General features: G+C 35.9%; 1 protein-coding gene across 6 annotated transcripts in view; it reads right to left on the bottom strand.

The window, feature by feature from the left end:
- Window positions 1–19661, bottom strand: part of OSBPL8 (oxysterol binding protein like 8) — a 210840-nt gene that overhangs the window by 6132 nt on the left and 185047 nt on the right. For all 6 annotated transcript variants that reach the window (XM_062203175.1, XM_062203177.1, XM_062203179.1 and 3 more), the window contains 6 exons: window positions 19323–19412; window positions 17422–17558; window positions 15661–15846; window positions 14981–15068; window positions 3803–3908; window positions 1725–1827 (listed from right to left, as the gene is read on the bottom strand). In XM_062203175.1, the coding sequence (XP_062059159.1) occupies window positions 1725–1827; window positions 3803–3908; window positions 14981–15068; window positions 15661–15846; window positions 17422–17558; window positions 19323–19412 (710 nt within the window). The remainder of the gene's footprint in view (window positions 1–1724; window positions 1828–3802; window positions 3909–14980; window positions 15069–15660; window positions 15847–17421; window positions 17559–19322; window positions 19413–19661) is intronic.

Below are 19661 nucleotides of genomic sequence, written 5' to 3'. Positions count from 1 at the left end.
GAAGAAGCTCCTGGCTCCTGGCTTTGGATCGGCCCAGTTCTGGCAGTTGCAGCCATCTGGCGACTGAAGCAGTGGATGGAAGACCTCTCTCTCTGCCTCTGCCTCTCTGTAACTCTGTCTTTCAAACAAATAAATAAATCTTTAAAAAAAAAAAGTATGTTTAAGAAGCTATGCAAGCTGAGTTAAGAGACTAAATAATTCTATATAGCAGGGCAAGCAACTGGAAAGTGATTATAAGAAAAGTGGTATTTGAGTCTAACTTCAAAACAGATTTTTTTGATCAGCAAGACAGGAGGAAGTGCAACTTAAAAAGTGGATTCAGTTTGGGCACTGGTCCAAAGATGAGAGAGCACAGAACACTCTGAGAGATGTGAGGCATTTATAGGACTATAGCATGAGACAGGTGCAGGGAAAAGGATATGAGGCTGTGGAAGAAGCAAGTACATGTAAGTCATCAGACCCCCAAGAGTCAACAACATTTCTTTCCTTTCTAGTTGTCCAGAACATCTAGCACTGAGTTGCTGAGTACATAAAAGCCAGGGGACTATTATTAAATATTTTTGAAAACTGATAAAGCATAGTAGGCAACCAATCAGAAAACTCCTGCAGGCTTTGGCAGTGGAATAGGATCAGTACTCCCAGCCTACAAGTAATCTTGCAAAGTGTTATAACCTTCAGTTGCAGAATCAAAGAGTAGTGTGTAAGGAAAGGGATCTGGGACTGCAAGAGGGGCAGTCATAGGTCTCTGAGCAGTTACTATTAACTCATCGTTGAGAAAGTATTTCACTATTCCAACAACTGATGCATTCCAATTAAATATTAGCCTTGCACAAAGGGGACTGCAGAAGTCTTTGTTAAATTTCTCAGAAACAACCCTACCTCCACATCCAACCCAACTACATTTCTAGCATGCTACAACATTAAGAGAAACTTATTCCAATTTTGTTCTCACAGAAAAAAAAATCAACTTCCCTCTCTCCCAGTATTTTAGTGCTGGAGGAATTTCAGACATCAAGTGAGTGAGGCTAAGGTTCTATCTTAGCTCAGCAATGTTATAAAAATGTGATTTCCTATGTAGCAGTGATATGGGGCGACTAGGCAGGAAGATTAGGTAGGAACAAATGAAAACTAGAAAAAATTTTTTTCATTATTTCTGTGTAGCACTGCATTGTAACTCCACCCCTTATCTGGCAATCCAGTACTGCCACATTCCCACAATGCACCTGTGTCTCACCCAGGACCAGGAAGGAGGAAACACCATTATGGCTATGTAGAAGTTAAGCTCCACATGGAGGTGCCATGGAATTCCTAGAAAGCCTTATGCACACTCAACCTGTTGATATGCAATTAAGGTATGACCTCCTATCTCAAAAAAGGGACTGGTACGCTTGGGAGAGGTCCTTTTGCTTTCTGGCTTCTGGACCTTGCTTATGGGACCTACTCTTGGCCTCCTCCTACTCTCCTTATGAGTAACTCTCTGGTCCACTCATGATAGGTGTCTCTCTTTGTGGGGTTGCCCACACTCATGCTTGAATGTACATATTCACTCTTGCTTTTACGTTAAATCCTGCTGTCACTTGTGCACTGTATTTATGCCACTACTTTGAATTCGTATCTCTGTGGGAGCAAGAACTTGGAATAAAAATGAAGAAAATCAGGCCCATCACAACAGGATTCTATACTCCTCTGGACTCAAATGAATAGTCATTATCATTATACTTTACCTTTTAATTTCTTCCTGGGTTTGTTTTATAGATTCAATGGAACTTTGAATGTCTCCCAGTTCTATCCCTTTCTTTCTTCTGGTACTTGGTTTTACTGATTGAGCTAAAAAGATATTTAGAATGAAATTGTAGTCATAATCACAATCTACAGTTCAACTTAATGACTCCTGTGTAATAAATTTTCCTAGGCATTAGTTTTCGTGGCTTAGAGATTAACATAGGACTAATGCTTCACACTTTGAAGTTTCAAACTTATCATTTCACAACTGTAACATTATGAATATATTTAAAGTAACCATAAATTAACTAAATTTGACATCCATTTTATTTTTATTTAATTAAAGTAGATAAAATAATTCATTAAAATATTAATTTGGGAAAGGTCCCTCACTCATTTGTCTATATCTAAGGAAGTTGACATTTTTAGCCCTTTCCAATTTTTTATTAATTGTTAATGTTATCTTCATTCCAGTAGTTACTCCAACTTTAAAGCTCTTCAATTTGTTATCTCTTCTGCAAATTTTTATTGCCAATCATTAAGCGCTAAAGTTTTTTTCACATCCCTTCTCCTATCCATTCCTTCCTTTCTAGTTTTGTTCAGATCTTTCTTAACCTCTCTCTAAGTCTAGCTTTCTCCTTTTAAAAATACAGATAATAATAATAGCTCAACTTCACATGGTTGTTCTAAAGTGTGTTTAACATGTGCTACTAGTACATGTTAATTAATAAATGCTAGGTGATACACTATAGATAATACAGTGGGATGGGTAGGAGGGTGAATTAAAAAGCCAGAATATCTGCATATATGGATATAACATACACGCACACATACACCACTTCCTTAGTGCTGATATATGACTTTAGGGAAGTCAACAAGTATCTCAGTTTCCTTACCTGTAAAATGGTAGTAGCAATACTGTAACTAACACTCTCTTCTAGTACACTGGTACTATGTGACTCCTGCTTTTAAATCTTTGTTCCTTTTATTCCATTCATCCTCCTGTATGTTTCTCCCACTCCATGCCCTACCCCTAAACTGCCATAATCCATTAGAAATCCTAAAAATTTATTGGACTTCTTCTCCGAATTTTCCTTCCAATTGAATTGAGACCCCTCTCTTTTAAACTTTTTTATCTTTTACTGATTTCCTGGTATTTATATAATTTATTCACTTCCAGTGTCATCTCTTTAGGAAAAAATGTTCTCCTCAGCTTGGGGTAAACCCAGTAGAAACAATGGTTTAGATATGAGAAAATTCTTTCTTAATTATATCTCAATATAGTTTGAGGAAAATTACACAGTAGCTGACTCGAAAAAGAATAGCACTTGGGCCGGCATTGTGGCAGAGTGGTTAAGGCCGCTACCTGCGACACTAGCATCCCATATGGGTGCCAGTTTGAGTCCTAGCTGCTTCACTTCTGATCCAGCTCCCTGATAATGTGCCTGGGAAAGCAGTGGAAGATCGTACAAGTGCTTGGGCTCCTCCACCCACGTGGTAGATTCAGAAGAAGCTCCTGACTCTTGGCTTCAGCCCAGCCCAGCTCTGGTTTTTGCGGAAGTATGGGGAGTGAACCAGTAGATGGAAGATCGCTCTCCCTCTCTCTCTCTTTTTCTGCCTCTTCCTTTCTGGGTGCAACTCTTTCAAATAAATAAATAAGTCTTTAAAAAAAAAAGAAAAAGAATAGCGCATTATTTAATCTATTAGTCCTGAAGCTTTATAGCTATTTTTGGTTGTCTATGACTTCTAAACACTACAATAATTTATTCTGGCATTGAATATTTTGTTGATTCATGAACTGAGCTCAAAGATCAAAAATGATTCCTAAATTCAATCCAGGGAGCCATCAATAATTTTTCAGAGGCCAACAGGCATAAGAGGTACCATTACAGTGGGGTTCATATTTGCTTATCTCCTCTTTTTTCATTTCTCATGCTTTGCTTTACCTTCTTGCCTAGTCTTGCAACTTATCCACAATCTAGAAGCAATACTTGATTTTCATAAATCAAACACAGTGTTAACAATCCTTCTTTAAATAATTAAATTGTAAGAATGAACAGCCTGCAATAAGTATTTTTACCTTCACTTCCAGATGAGTCCTGGATATCAGGTTCTGGGGAGGAATAGCCTTTTGCCACTTTCTTCTGTTGCCTGGTTGGCTTATGCTTCATTTTTGGGACACTAACCTGAGAAAAAAATTATACTATTTTGTGAGTTTGCACAGTTATTTTATACTTAAAGACCAATGTTGCACAAATATTAAAATTAACTGTTCATGGGCACAATATTCAGAAATAAAGATGAAACATTCTAAAATTTAACAAATAAGATATGATGTATGTATACAATCAAATTATTTTTTACCTTGTTCCCAATGTTAGAGATATTCCTACTGAATAATATTGGGATTTAATAAAATTATTTATTTTTAATCATATCTGTATAATATAGAAAGCATCATATTATAAACATAAATGATGCTATTATTTTGTAGAGCATTATTTTAAGTTACTGAAAGTATTTAAGTGAATGTACAAGATTCAAAAATAGACCACATCATCAACTAGAACTAACTTTTCCTTAGAATAACAAGGTTTAAACTCTATCCTTTGAACAGATTTGCATTACTAGCCATCAGTTCTAAGTCTGAAAACTTAAATGCAAGAGAACAAACTAGATTAATAAAGACAAAGTAAAATAAATACTTAAGAAAAAGGGAACTGGTGGTCATAAGCTTTCAACTCTGTTCATACCTGATCACCATTCTAACAGAAATTATCCCCAGTAATTTATTACTGGAAACAATTTTGTAAAATCTTATTCCTGGACTTAAAAGTTAAAACTTCTATAACATTCAGCCTATATTCCTATTTCAAATGTGGGAAACTTAAACTTTTGTAGCATTTAGAATAAAAAAAAAACCCACATTATTAGAGCAGATTCAAATTGAGGACTGAGAAAGACTGGGGAATCCTTACCTAAAATAACAAAGGAAGTTAGCAACACAACTAGTGATATAAAAATAGTTATTATGATCAGTAAAATCTACCTTTAGGAGGAAAAACAGATGTCTGTGTGCATCTATCATGTAGGAGTTGTTAAAAAAAAAACATAATTTTAAAGTTTAAACAAATTTTAAATTGTGATAATATGCATAAGATAATTTTTGCTACTTTAATAAGCTTAAGTGTACAATCCATTGGCAATGATTGTATTCACAATATTGTACAAAAGTTACCAATATAGCCAAGACATTTTTATCAACTCTTAAATTAAGCCTTAACTTTTAAGGCTCTGTAACAATTAAGTGATAACTCCCTTTCTTCCTCAGTTCCCTGGTAACCACTAATCTACTTTCTGTCTCTATGAATCTACCTAATTCCATACATTTTATGAAATTCACATAATATTTATCCTTTTGTGTTTAGCTCTGTCACCATAGTATTGTCAAGGTTCATTCATGTTATAGCATATATCAAAACTTCATTCCTTTTTATGGCTGAATAATATCCCATTGTATGTGAAGAAAACCTTGTTTTTGCTTATCCATTCACTGATCACAATAATTTTTTTTTTTGACAGGCAGAGTGGACAGTGAGAGAGAGAGAGACAGAGAGAAAGGTCTTCCTTTGCCGTTGGTTCACCCTCCAATGGCCGCCGCAGCCGGCACACCACGCAATCACAATAATTTTTTTAATCTCTAATGTTGATTGTCATTTAGAATATTTATCCCTTTTGGTTATTGATATACCAGTATCTCAGTTCCTGTTTTCTACTTTCTAGGAGTGTGATTGCTGGGTTATATGATAATTTTATGTTTAGCTATTTGAAAAACTGCAAAACTGTTTTCCACAGCAGCTACACCATTTTAGATTCCCACAAGCAAAGTACAAGTATTATCTCCCTATAGCCTCACCAATATTTATATTCCATTGTTTGGATTACTACCATTCTAGTAGATGTGACACAGTATCTAACTGCGATTTTGGTTTGCATTTCTCTTATAACTAATAATGTTGGACATCTTTTCATGCATTTGTTGGTCATCTGTGTATCTTCTCCAGAGAAATGTCTAATCACATCCTTTGGCCATTTGTAAATTGTGTTTTTGTTGTTAGGAGTTCTTTACATATTCAAGATGCTAACAGTTTCAGAGAAATGATTTGTAAATAGTTCAAATTCTGTAGATTACCTCTGCACTTTCTTTATAATGTCTTTTGATGAATATGTTCTAAATGTTGATGAAGTTTACTTTATTTTGTTTTTACTTGTGCTTTTAGTTGTACATCCAAAAATACATTGTCAAATATAAGGTCATGAAGGTTTACTAATTTTCTTCTAATAGTTTTACGGTTTTAGTTTGGTATAGATACATTTTTAGTTAACATTTATATATATTGTGAGGTAGGGAGTCCAATTTTATTCATTTTGCATATAGATATTTATCTGTTTTAGCATCATTTACTGAACAGACTATTCTTTTTTCCATTGAGTAGACTTGGCATACCTGTCAAAAATCAATTCACCTACATGTATGAATTTACTTTTTTATTCAATTTTCTATTCTATATAAGTATATACTTATATATACTTATTTACATAAGTATATATACTTATGTATATATTATATATCCATATATATTATATATTTATATACAATAAATATATTATATATATTTATACTTATGCCACTATCTCACAGTTTGATTACTCTTGTTTTAAGTTCTGAAATGGGAAAATATGAGTTGAGTCCTCTGTGTCCATTTTGTTCAGGATTATTTTGGCTATTTAGGTGAAGGTCTCTTGTAATTCTATATGAATCTGAGGATCAATTGTCCCAATTTTGAAAAAAAGGAGTTGTTTGAATGTTAATACAGACTGTGTTGAATCTGTAGACTGCTTTGGCTACTACTGACATCTTAACAATGTTCAGTTTTCCTACCTAATACCATAGTATGTCTTTCTATTTATTTAGGCCTACTTTAATTTCTTTAGAAATGTTTTATGGTAGAAACTGTACAAGTCTTTCACTTCCTTGGTTAAATTTATCCCAAGGTATTTTTATTCTTTTAAACCCTATTATAAAGTAAACTGCTTCCTTAAGTTCCTTTTGGTTTGTTAAAAGATACATATACATATATATATATATATATATATATATATATATATATATAAACATAACTGATTTTTGATTGTTGCTACAACTTTGCTGAATTCATTCTTTTGTTCTAGTAGCTTTTTTTTATAGATTCTTTGGGAGTTTTCTGTACAGAGGACACTGTCATCTGTCAACAGAGAAAGTTTTACTTCATTTCCCATTTGCATGACTTTTTTTTTTTAATTAGTTACTTGCTCTGGCTAGAATTTCCAGCACAGAGTAACAGTGGTGAAAGTCATATGTTTGTCTTCTTTCTAATTTCTGAGGGAAGGCCATCATTTACCACAGAGAATACTATTAGCTGTGGGTAACTGACGAATGTTCATCATCATATTGAGGACGTTGTCTTCTATTCCTAGTTTTATGAGTCTTAACAAAAAAAAAAAAAACTTGTAAAAGAGTACGGGTTTTGTTAATTGCATTTATAGGCGATTTTCTTCCTCATTTTATTAACCTGATGCACTTCATTGACTTCCTATAGTAAATCAACCTTGAAGATTCCAAGATGGCTGAATAAGGAAAAGACATGCTGATTCTGATGAGGGGAAGATAACAGAAGAAAAGTGGAGGAAGTGCATTCCCAGGGGAGAATGAGAGAAAAATTTGCAGCAGAAATTCTACAGAAACAAGTGTGACACCATGGAGTAGTGTGCAAAGTGCAGACACATAACAGTGAATGGGGACACCATTCACAGCTCCCGCAGCTGGGAGCTGGAGGAGATGCCAGCGTTTGAAAGCTAGGTGAGAGCAGCTGGCAGCTCCTGCCACAGTGATACTGCCTGAGGGAGAAACTTGGGAACCACATTGACTCTCTAGAGCCCTAGTAGGGGGCAGGGTACCCACCTAATCCAATGAAGGAAAAGTACACTTGTTTCTCTCCATCTCCCCACAAAGTGGCCTGGTGACCAGCAGAGAGAAAGTGCCATCTTAATGCTAGTAGAGGCTGCAGTAGCTCTCTCTCACACGTGTGTAGGCACATGAGAAGATTTTATTATTGAGAAAAATCTGCATTCCCCACTGACTCTCAGCCTGATTGGAAGGACTGGCAGGGGGTTGTGCACCCACTTAGAGCTGTGAGATGCTACCATCCCCATACCCTACCACAGGCTCCAGGGCTCAAACTGCCAAAGCAGAGCACCCACAGACAACTGGCTCTAGGAACACCTCTGTTCTCTCCGTGGATGGGGTAGGCTCGTGGGGTTGTGAGTCCTCTGCACCCCATGGCTGTGGGAGTCCTGCATTCTATGACTGTGGGAATTCTGTGACCACGATAGGGTGTGGGGTGCAGCTGGTCTCTGTGTAATCACTGTGTCTGGCTTCAGAGGCTCAGAGCTCCCTTATTGCCTGGGGTGGGTCACGGCAGAGGGTTCTGTGTTCACACTGAGGACTACATAGATCCTTTGTGCAGTTCATGTCAATGCCTGGGTTGGGGGTTGTACCCACTGTGGTCTAACCCACTGATCACATTTCAAGAGAGGAGGTGACGATGTGATTATGCCAACAAGTGTGATCATACTCTTCTCCCTGCTGACAATAGAGATCTACCACACACAACATGGGTGTCACCCCGGATTCTCACCCCATGAGCACTAACCAGAGTTCCCTGGTCCCATCCAGCACATGACTCTAGTTAGCCACATAAGACACTCCACTAAGCCACATAGGCATAATTCAAAAACAAAAGTCATCAGAGTAGAAAATCAACAGCTGTTTCCACAAGTACCTAAAAATAAATGCAGAAATAACAAGGAACAAGAACAAGGAAGATAACATGACTCCCCAAAAGGAACACAAAACTTCAATATTAGAATGTGAAGATGAAGAGATTGATGAAATGCCTGAAAATGAATTCAAAAGAATGATTATAAACTTATTCAGAAACATGAAGAAACAGATTCATGAGATAAAGAAATCCATATGCAAATAAGGATGAAAAGTTTTGTTGAGACATTGAGATAGTGAACAGAAATCAAACTATAATATTAGAAATGATGGATTCAATATGTCAAATAGAAAAAACAGTGGAAAGCCTCAACAAACAGACTTGGTGAGGCATAAGAAAGAATATTAGAGCTGGAAGACAAATCCTTGGAAATATCTCAGTCATATAAGGAAAAAAAAAAGAAGAAAAATAATTAGATAAACTGAAAACAGTGATTGAGATTTAAGGGATGCTACCAAATGACTAAACTTATGTGCCTCTGGAGTTCCTGAAGGTGTGGAAAGAAAAAATGGATTAAAAGGACTATTCAATGAAATAAGAAATGTCCCTAAATTGGAAAAAGAAAGGGATATTAAATACAGGAAGCACACAGAACTCCTAACAAACAGGATCTGAAAAGAACTTTACCACGACACATTATAGTCAAATTTTCAACAGTAAAGCATAAAGATTCTAAAATGTGCATAAGAGAAATGCCAGATTTCCTTCGGAGAATACCCAATTAGACTAACAGGTGATTTCTCATCAGAAACCCTAAAGGCAAGGAAAGAATGAAAAGATATTGCCCAAGTCCTAAAAGAAAGAATCTGTCAACCCAGAATACTATACCCAGTAAAGTTCTCATTTATGAATAAAGATGAAATGAAGACCTCCCAAAACAAAGAGAAATTGAAAGAATTTGTCACTACTCATCCAGCCTTACAAATGATGCTTAAGGATGTGCTATACACAGAAAAAGAGAATGACCATCATTATTTTGAAAGAATGTGAAGGCAGAAAATCTCCTGGTAAAAGTACAAAGGAAATCCAGAGCAAACAATAGGAATACTTATGGAAAAATGGTAGGACCAATTTATTACTTATCAATAATAACCTTGAAAATAAATGGACTAAACTCTCCAATTAAAAGATACATGCTGGAGCTGGCGGGTAAAGCCAGTGCTTGCGGTGTCAGCATCCCACGTGGGCGCCAGTTCAAGTCCCAGCTGCTCTACTTCCAATCCAGCTCTCTGCTATGGCCTGGGAAAGCAGTGGAAGATGGCCCAAGTCCTTGGACTCCTGGACCCATGTGGGAGACCCAGAAGAAGCTCCTGGCTCCTGCCTTAGGATCAGTGTAGCTCTGGTATTTATGGCCAATAGGGGACTGAACCAGTGGATGGAAGAGTTCTCTCTCTCTGCCTCTCTTTCTTCTTCTTCTTCTTTTTCTTTTTTTTTTTTTTTTTTGGTAAAGATTTATTTATTCAGAGTTACACACAGAAAGAGGAGAGGCAGAGAAAGAGAAAGGTCTTCCGTCCACTGGTTCACTCACAAATTGGCTGCAACAGCCGGAGCTGTGCCAATCTGAAGCCAGGAGCCAGGAGTTTGTACTGGTCTCCCACGCGGGTGCGGGGCTCAAGGACTTGGGCCATCTTCTACTGCTTTCGCAGGCCATAGCAGAGAGCTGGATTGCAAGTGGAGCAGCCGGGTCTTGATCTGGCACCCATATGGGATGCCGGTGCATCAGGCCAGGGCATTAACCCGCTGTGCCACAGCGCCAGCCCCTGCCACTGCTTCTCTCTCTGTGTTACTCTGACTTTCAAATAAATAAATAAGTCTTTTTTTTTTTTTTTTTAAAGATACATGCTGGCTGAATGGACTTTAAAAAAAAAAAAAAAAAGACCCACCTATTTGCTGCCTATAAGAAACATGCCTCTGGAAAGACAAGACTCTGGAAAAAAAAAATCCTATACGGAGGATCTCTGTGAGACCTCAGAGGAAAGGAAGGGTTATCAAAGAAGGAGAGACCCTTCTCTGAAAGAACATCCTCTTTGCTTATGGGCGTGTCCAAATAACGACAGAGTCTATGGTCACAAAAAGCCTCCGCAGCCCTGGCAGCCCAGGACAAGATCCTTGGATGATCACTGATGTCATAAAAAAAGTGTTAATTGTTAAAGGAACAACAGTAGTCACTCTGCACTTGCTCCCCACGTAGGAACTCTGTCCCTACTGAATTGCAATATGAGAAACTGCAAATTCTCTCCCCAAACTGTACTCTATATGTTGTGTGTAGGCAAACTGTTGAAATCTATGATTAGCATAGAGTTGGTCCTCTATATATAAAGTCATACTAAAAATGATACATAATGAAGAAGGAGATGGGAGACGGAATGGAAGGTGGGATGGGAGCAGGGTGGGGGGCATGGGAGAAAGAACCACTGTATTCCTAAAGTTATATCTATGTAAAAATGCATTCATTAAAAAAAAAAAAAGAAACATTCCTTACCAACAAAGTTACATACAAACTGAAAGTGAAAGAATGGAAAAAGATATTCCATGCTATTCGAAAGCAAAAATGAGCAGATACAGCCATCCTAACATCAGACAAAATAGACTTTAACACAAAGACTGTTAAAAGAGACAAAAAAGGGCATTATGAAATGATTAAGGGGTCTGTGTATTCAATAGGAAGATGTGACTATAATAAATGTATATGCACCCAATGTCAAGGAATCAGGCTATTTAAAACAAATGTTAATGGACTTAAAGGGAGATAAAGACTCTAATATAACAGTAATGGGAGACTTCAACATTATACTTTCATCAATGAACAGATCAACAATACAGAAAATCAACAAAGAAACAACAGAGCTAACCTACACCATGAATCAAATGGACCTAACTGATATCTATAGAACATTTAATTCCATAGGTGAAAAAAACACATTCTTTTCATCTCTTCATGGAATTTTCTTTAAGGTATATCATATGCTAGGCCATAAAGCAACTCTCAGCATATTAAAAAAAAATGGAAATCATACCATGTATCTTTTCTGATCACAATGGGATGGAGCTGGAAATTAACAACTTAAAAATTCTGGAAAATATGCAAACACATGGAGACTGAACAAGAAGCTCCTGAATGAACAGTGGGTCATAGAAGAAATCCAAAAGGGAAATAAAAAAAAAATCCTAGAAATGAATGACGATATCCATTTGGAGAATGAAAGGGATATTCAAGTACAGGAAGCACACAGAACTCCTAACAGACAGGATCTAAAAAGAACTTATGGGACATATAAAAGCAGTGTTAAGAGAAAAGTTTATAGTAATTAGTACATACATCAAGAAATTGGAAAGTCATCAAATAAATGATCTATCGTTGTATCTCAAGGACCTAGAGAAACAACAAGCCAAACCCCAAAATATTAGGAGTAAAGAAACAATTAAAATTAGAGAAGAAATCTGCTTAGAGTTTTCATCATAAAAGGGTGTTGTATTTTGTCAAATGCTTTCTCTGCATCTATTGAGATAATCATATAGTTTTATTCTTCAATTTGATTTGCAAATGTTGAACCATCCCTTCATACCAGGGATAAATCCCACTTGGTCCTGGTGAATGATCTTCCTGATGTGTTGTTTGGTTCGACTGGCCAGAATTTTGTTGAGGATTTTTTGCATCTATGTTCATCAGGGAAATTGTGTAGTTCTTTCTCTGTTGCATCTTTTCTGGATTTAGGAGTTAAGGTGATACTGACTTCATAAAAAGAATTTGGGAGGATTCCCTCCCTCCCTTCCAACTGTTTTGAATAACTTGAGAAGAATTGGAGTTAGTTCTTCTTTTAATGTCTGGTAGAAATCAGCAGTGAAGCTATCTAGTCCTGGGTTTTTCTTTGTTGAGAAGGTCTTTATTATTGATTCAATTTCTGTCTTATTATGGGTCTGTTTAGGTTTTCTATGTCTTCATGACTCAGTTTAGGTAGGTTGTATGTGTCTAGGAATCTATCCATTTCTTCTAGGTTTCCCAGTTTGTTGGCATACAGCTCTTTGTAGTAATTTCTGATGATTCTTTTTTTTTTTTAAAGGTTTATTTATTTATTTGAAAGTCAGAGTTACACACAGAGAGAAGTAGAGGCAGAGAGAAAGAGAGAAAAAGGTCTTCCACCCACTAGGTCACGCCCCAATTGGTCGCAACAGTCAGAGCTGTGCTGATCCGAAGTCAGGAGCCAGGAGCTGCTTCTGGGTCTCTCAGGCAGGTGCAGGGGCCCAAGGACTTGGGCCATCTTCTATTGCTTTCCCAGGCCACAGCAAAGAGCTGGATTGGAAGTAGAGCAGCTGGGACTCGAACCAGTGCCCATATGGGATGCCGGCACTGCAGGCAGTGGCTTTACCAGCTTCACCACAAAACCGGCCCCCTGATGATTCTTATTTCTGTGGTATCTGATGTTACATTTCCTTTTTCATCTCTAATTTTATTAATTTGGGTCTTCTCCCTCCTTTTTTTTGGTTAGTTGGGCCAATGGTGTGTCAATTTTGTTTATTTTTTCAAAAAAACAGTTCTTCATTTTGCTTATATTTTGTATTTTTTTTGGATTCAATATTCAATTTTGTTGATTTCTTCTCTAATTTTAATTATTTATTATCTCCTACTAGTTTTGGGTTTGGTTTGCTGTTTTTTTCCTAGATCTTTGATATACTAATGGTATATCTTGAGCTTATCAAAGAACCAACTTTTGGTTTCACTGACTCTTGTTTTTCTACTCTCTATTTCACTTATTTCCACATTATGATCTCTATTTTCCCACCTTTCCTAATTTTACATTTGGTTTGCTCTTTTTCTGTTTGCTCATGGCATAATGTTAGGTTACTGATATTTCTTTTTTAATGTATGTAGTCACATTTATATTTCTCTTTGAGTATTACCTTTGGTACATCTCATAAACTTTGCAATACTCCACTGTTTTGTCTAATTTCTTTCTAATTTCTCTTGTGTTTTTTTTTTTTTTCTGGCATATTGGTTTTTTGCAGTGTACTGTTTAATTTCCTCATATTTATTAATTACTCAATTTTCCTTTCTCTTATTGACTTCTAGCTTCATCCCATGTCAGAAAAGATACTTTCTATATCAATTTTGATAACATTATTGAGATGTTATAGGGCACAAATACAATCATAGAGAATATCTACATGTACTAGAGAATACATATTCTTCTGTGGTTGGGTAGACTGTTCTATATGTATCTGCTAGGTCTAGCTGGCTTATACTGTGGTTCAAGTAATTTGTTTCCTTCTTGATTTTCATCTAAATAGAATCCATTATCAAAAGTGCTGCACTGAATTCTCCATGTATGTTGTAGAACTATTTCTCCCTTCAAAACTGTCTTTGTTTCTTTCAAATATTTTGGGGGCTCTGTTGATTAGTACTTACATATTTTAACTCTTATGTAGTCTTGATTAACTGACTTTTTTTTTAATTTTTATTTTTTATTTATTTATTTTTTTGACAGGCAGAGTGGACAATGACAGAGAGAGAGACAGAGAGAAAGGTCTTCCTTTTTGCCGTTGGTTCACCCTCCAATGGCCGCTGCAGCTGGCACACTGCAGCCAGCACATTGTGCTGATCCGAAGCCAGGAGCCAGGTGCTTCTCCTGGTCTCCCATGCGGGTGCAGGGCCCAAGCACGTGGGCCATCCTCCACTGCACTCCCGGGCGATAGCAGAGAGCTGGCCTGGAAGAGGGGTAACCAGGACAGAATCCGGCGCCCTGACTGGGACTAGAACCTGGTGTGCCGGCGCCGCAGGCGGAGGAATAGCCTAGTGAGCCGCGGCACCAGCCGATTAACTGACTCTTCAATTGACTATGCCTTTATATGTCTCTTGTAATGATTTTTGACCTCAACTTTCCTTTATTTCTTCCATTTACATGGAATGTCCTCTTCTATCCTTTCATTTTACTTTGTTTCCTAGGATCTAAGGTAAATCTCTATGGACAGCATATAGTTGGGTCATGTTTATATTAATTCATTCTGCCAATCTGAGTTTTGCTCAAAGAGTTTAATTTATTGCATTTATAGCAATTACTCAAAAGGAAAAATGTTCAACTCTGCCATTTTGATATTTCCTGTATGTCCTATGCCTTTTTTGTTCTTCATTTAAAATATTACTGCCTTCTTTTATGTCTGACTTTTCTGTAATAAATTATTTTGATTCCCTTCTCATCTTGTGTATACTTTAAAGATATTTTGTGTTGATATTTCTTTGGGGTGACACAAGCTTGGAGTTCACTGTTTTTCCTCTCAAATTTTAAATTTTGAAACCAAATTTTAAATGTTGGATGCCATAGATACTACAGATTTAACAAATTTACATGCCTACCAGATCTAGTTACATTTTTATTACATACCATTGGAGTACGATGTTTCACTTTGGTCTGGATAACACCATCTTTTTCAAACTGTATCATATCATTAAGTGGGTCCCATGGTCGGGTACTACATAAGTGGAAAAAAATTTTTTTAATGACTGAACAAAGAACGTAAAAACTTTTTATTTAAAGTTTAAATTTTCATTAATAGTTATAAACATAGCACTAACATTAAGATTTTCCCATATCTAATATTCTGATACTCAGCTTATTTCATAGGCTAACCAGAGTCAGGTTTATAATAAAGGGAACACTGAGTTCAAAATCTCACATTAATATATACAGTTTAATAAAAAGCTACTCCAACTAACAAATATTCTAGAAATGAAGACAACAAATGATCCTAATATATAAACTCTTTTTAAGGGGCAGGGATTTGGCTTAATGGTTAAGATGCCTATTGGGGTACCTGCAACCCCTAGTGGGGTGCTGGGGTTGGATATCCACTGCCAGCTCTTGACTCCAGATTCCTGCTAATGCTCAGGAACTCCTTGGAGGCTCAGTGTATTGAGATCCTGGCTTTCAACTGCAGCCCCACTGAGTTGCTGCTGTGGTTTTGGGGAGTGAACCAGTGGATGGATTCTCTCCTTATCTGTCTCTATCTCTCTGTCTCTCATAAATTAAAATCAAACAAACAAACACCTCTTTTAACTACTTACTCTGCAAACCTGTAATGCCATTCTCCTGTAAGTGGATCAAGTTCAAATAACTTGCAAGTCCACTCTTCGTTTTTTGTTTTGCGATCTCTGGTAGCTTGCCTTTGGGCTTCCTCCAAAACATACTTTTCTTGGGTAGCTTCGGTTTGGTCTTTAGCATTTATGGCTCGAGTTACCCGCTGCCAAAGTCTAATACATATGCAAACACAGTATTTAAAAAGCACAAAAAATCACATCTATAGAGGATAGGCTTGAATCCTCTTGAGAGAATAATGTTTATTTGGATTTTAAGCCTTGACAAAGCTCTGTTCATACATTTAGGAATAAGTCAAGATATAAAAATCCAGTGCCTTGAGTAGAAATTAATTTTTTTCTTGGCAAGAGAAATGTATTAGATGGGATCTTAAACATATGGTAGTGAATGTTGTTGACTCAAGATGATAGGAATGTAATGAAATTAGAATTCAAGAATCCACATTTTTAACAAGCTCCCTAGATGATTTTCAGATATTCTGTTTAAACTTCACTGGCCTCATAAAGATTCATTATTGTAATGCAGTACTTTTCAACTTTCAATGCATGATTTTTCAGAGAACTTTTAAAATCAGAATCCCTGGGAGTCAGTCCAAGTATTTTTTTAAGCTTCCCAGATTATTTTAATGTACAGCGTTGAAAATCACTGATTGTAAGAGAGACAATTAAGGTAAAGTGATTTCCCCTACTAAAGTTCAGTTTTGTCATCAGTTAAATTTAAATGAGAGTGTATTATCTACATCCCACCCATCTGGGAAGGCATCATGTTGACAATGAAGGAACAAAGGCCATGGAATCTGATAGACTTGGGCTAAGTCCTGGATCTGCCACATCTCAGCTAGTCAGCTTGAGGTTTCTTATCTTGAGTGGTTTCCTCATTTTGAAAGTATATTGAATTATATCCACATCTTGAAAATTATATACCTTGGCAAAACTTAGCTCTCGATGAAGGATATCACTTAGTTATAGCTGAAACAATTTTTAGAACTCATATATACATATTTTTCCATTTCTGACAGCCTCAATTTTGAGTGTAGAAAGAAAAGTACACATAGACTTGAATCCCAATGACAGAATGATAGACATGTGGGACCATGACCTGAGAAGTAAGCTGTCTAATATATATAAAGTGCCTAGCAAAGTATCTTTAATACTCCCTTCTCCTAAAACAAAGAGATATAAAAATATAATACGGCAATACTGTATACATTAGTTTTGATTTAAAAGTGTCAGTGTAGATCTAGCAAGAACTTCTTGACTAAAGAACAGAAACTCTGACCTTAATTATTACTCAGTGAATGTAAGTCTTTGGAAACCAGAACATGCACAGCCAGTGCATTATTCTAGTGTTTCAGAGAATGGAACAAAAGTAGAATCTATATTCCTTTCACCTAGAGTTCTACATGCCTATGCCAGATTAGAAAAAACAGGTAGATACTGAGAATCATTAACTAGTTCTGTCATTTGATGTAAATAAAAAGTTTTTTTTAAGGTGCTAGAGCAAGTAAGAGAAAGGCAAAATTAGTTTTAGTTTTGAGCTATAGAAAACAAGGTGATTTGAATTATATTTACTAGACATTCATCAAAACAGAATACTGACAGCTTACAAATTACAAACTATTTTACTGGATGAAAATACAATAGAAGACAGAGAAAACTGAACATATTATTAAGAGACATAAAAATATTCTTTGATCTTCAGGAAGTTAGGCCAACAAATGATATACTTACTTCTCTGATTCAAAATCTCCCTGTTCTTCAAATTTCACAGTGTGCCTTATTAATCTCCACTGCTTAATGTCAGGTGTTGGATTCCAGAAAACCTCCGAATTATCAGTCTTTTTGTCATTAATAAAAACTTCACTATCCTATATTTGACAAAATTAAAAAATAATCTATAAAATTATCTTTATTTAGAATGGGATAACTAACAACACTCTTCCTATTCCTCTTTAAAATTTCTTAATTAATTAATTATTTTATTATTTATTTGAGAGAGAGATGGTTCAGTGCCCAAGGACCCACAATGTCTGGGGCTAGCCTAAAGCTAGGAGGTACAAACTCAATCCATATCTCCGACATGGATGGCAACTATTTCCATTATCACCTGCTGCCTTCCAGGGTACATGTTAGTAGGAAGTAGGGATTGTGATTACAGCTGGGACTTGAACCCAGGCATTCGTATATGGGATGTAGGCATCCCATCTGGTATCTTAATCACTACGTTAAATGCACTCTCAAACTCCTTACACCCATTAAAACACTCTTCAAATTTGTCATTTTTTGAAAAGTTAAGATAAAATATATAATTCTAGCCATTAAAAAACAGGTTGAATACACAGGAAATTGAGATTTCATATGTTTTATGTAATAAATAGATTTCAAACATTATAGGCTAAACCTAGACAACCATTTGCAAACTATCAAAGTATGGCACAGTGCAACCTCAGTGAGATACTGTTCACTGTCCATAGCTTCAAATGCATAGAGAAAAACCTGAAAGAGCCTTCGTAGCATTAAAAATTTGAACACAATCTTAGAATTTCAATTGCTTCAAAAAAAGACTTTTCTTCAGAAGACATTAAGAAATCAATTAAAAAGTTTTGCAGCCATGTGGTCACTTAGCTGTGTCCCCAAATCCAGTTTCATTTTCTCATTATATTTGTCATAACTTTCTGACTACAGTGCAGAACATAGGTTATACTTAGTGTTCATAGTAAGAGTACATCTAGGAAGTACCATGATCCATGATCCTTTTCATTCACTGAAGTTCCTTTTAATAAAATTACATTCATATGAATTTAGAAATAAATAAAAGCCATGGCTCTTATCTACCACCTTATCTTTTCCATATTCTTCTAAAAGAAATATGAGCTCTAACTGGAACTATCTGTGCCTCTTTGTTCTAGGTGAGAAGCAGTATCATGCTATGCATAAAATCATAGCCTTGTAGCCAGAGTTTCTGGGCTGGAATCCTTTCTGTGTCACTTATTTTGAACAAATTATTTATGCTCTCTGTGCCTTAGTTTCCTTCTCTGTAAAATAGGGCCAATAACACCAAAATGTTGAAACCTTTACCTAATATATACTAAATTGATCTTCTGTATACAAAGAGAATTGAAAATGAATCTTTACATGAATGGAAGGGGAAAGGGAGCGGGAGGGGGGAGGGTTGCGGGCGGGAGGGAAGTTATGGGAGGGGGGAAGCCATTGTAACCCACAAGCTATACTTTGGAAATTTATATTCATTAAATAAAAGTTTAATAAAAAAAAAAAAAAAAATAGGGCCAATAACACAATACTAAAATGGGTACCTATGAACCTGCCTCACAGGTTTCTATAAAATATTAAATGAGTTAATATGAGTAACTTAAACAATGAAATATATAATGAGTAATATGTAATTGTTGGCTATTTCTACTGATTTAAAAGTTTTGGAAAAATAATTATAAAAACAAAAAAATATCATTGAGAACACATCAACACTTAAACATTTGTTATTAAGCTGAAGCTTACATTGAACAGTAATGCTTTTAGCAATGGAATAAGTATTTAATTTTTAAAATATGACTGTTAATTTTTTCCCATAAAGTCCTTTTTGCAAAGCCAATATTTTATATAAAAATACTTACCCAATGGCCTTCCAGAGTAGCTAGAACTTCTTTTCCCAATTTAAGTTTCCCTGATATTTGATTAACACAATCACTACTCCCTAGAAATGGCTTTAAAAAGAAAATGTTAAACATTTTAACTTACATTTACATATAATATAGAAAAACAACAAAAAGAATTTTATAGTTAAAGCTATTGAAGGCCTAAATGATAAACTACTGACTCAAATTATAGTTAGAAATGTTTAGTAAAAAGAAACATGAATTGCTGCTGTGGAAATAAAAGCAATATAATACCCAAATAAATATTACAAAAGACCATACTCATATAACTGACTCAATGTATTGAGCTGCCCCAAG

The sequence above is a fragment of the Lepus europaeus genome, chromosome 10, assembly GCF_033115175.1.
Source record: "Lepus europaeus isolate LE1 chromosome 10, mLepTim1.pri, whole genome shotgun sequence".
In the NCBI taxonomy this organism is placed as follows: Eukaryota; Metazoa; Chordata; class Mammalia; order Lagomorpha; family Leporidae; genus Lepus; species Lepus europaeus.
Note: the sequence above shows the minus strand (reverse complement) of the source record. Positions and strands in the feature narration are given on the sequence as shown.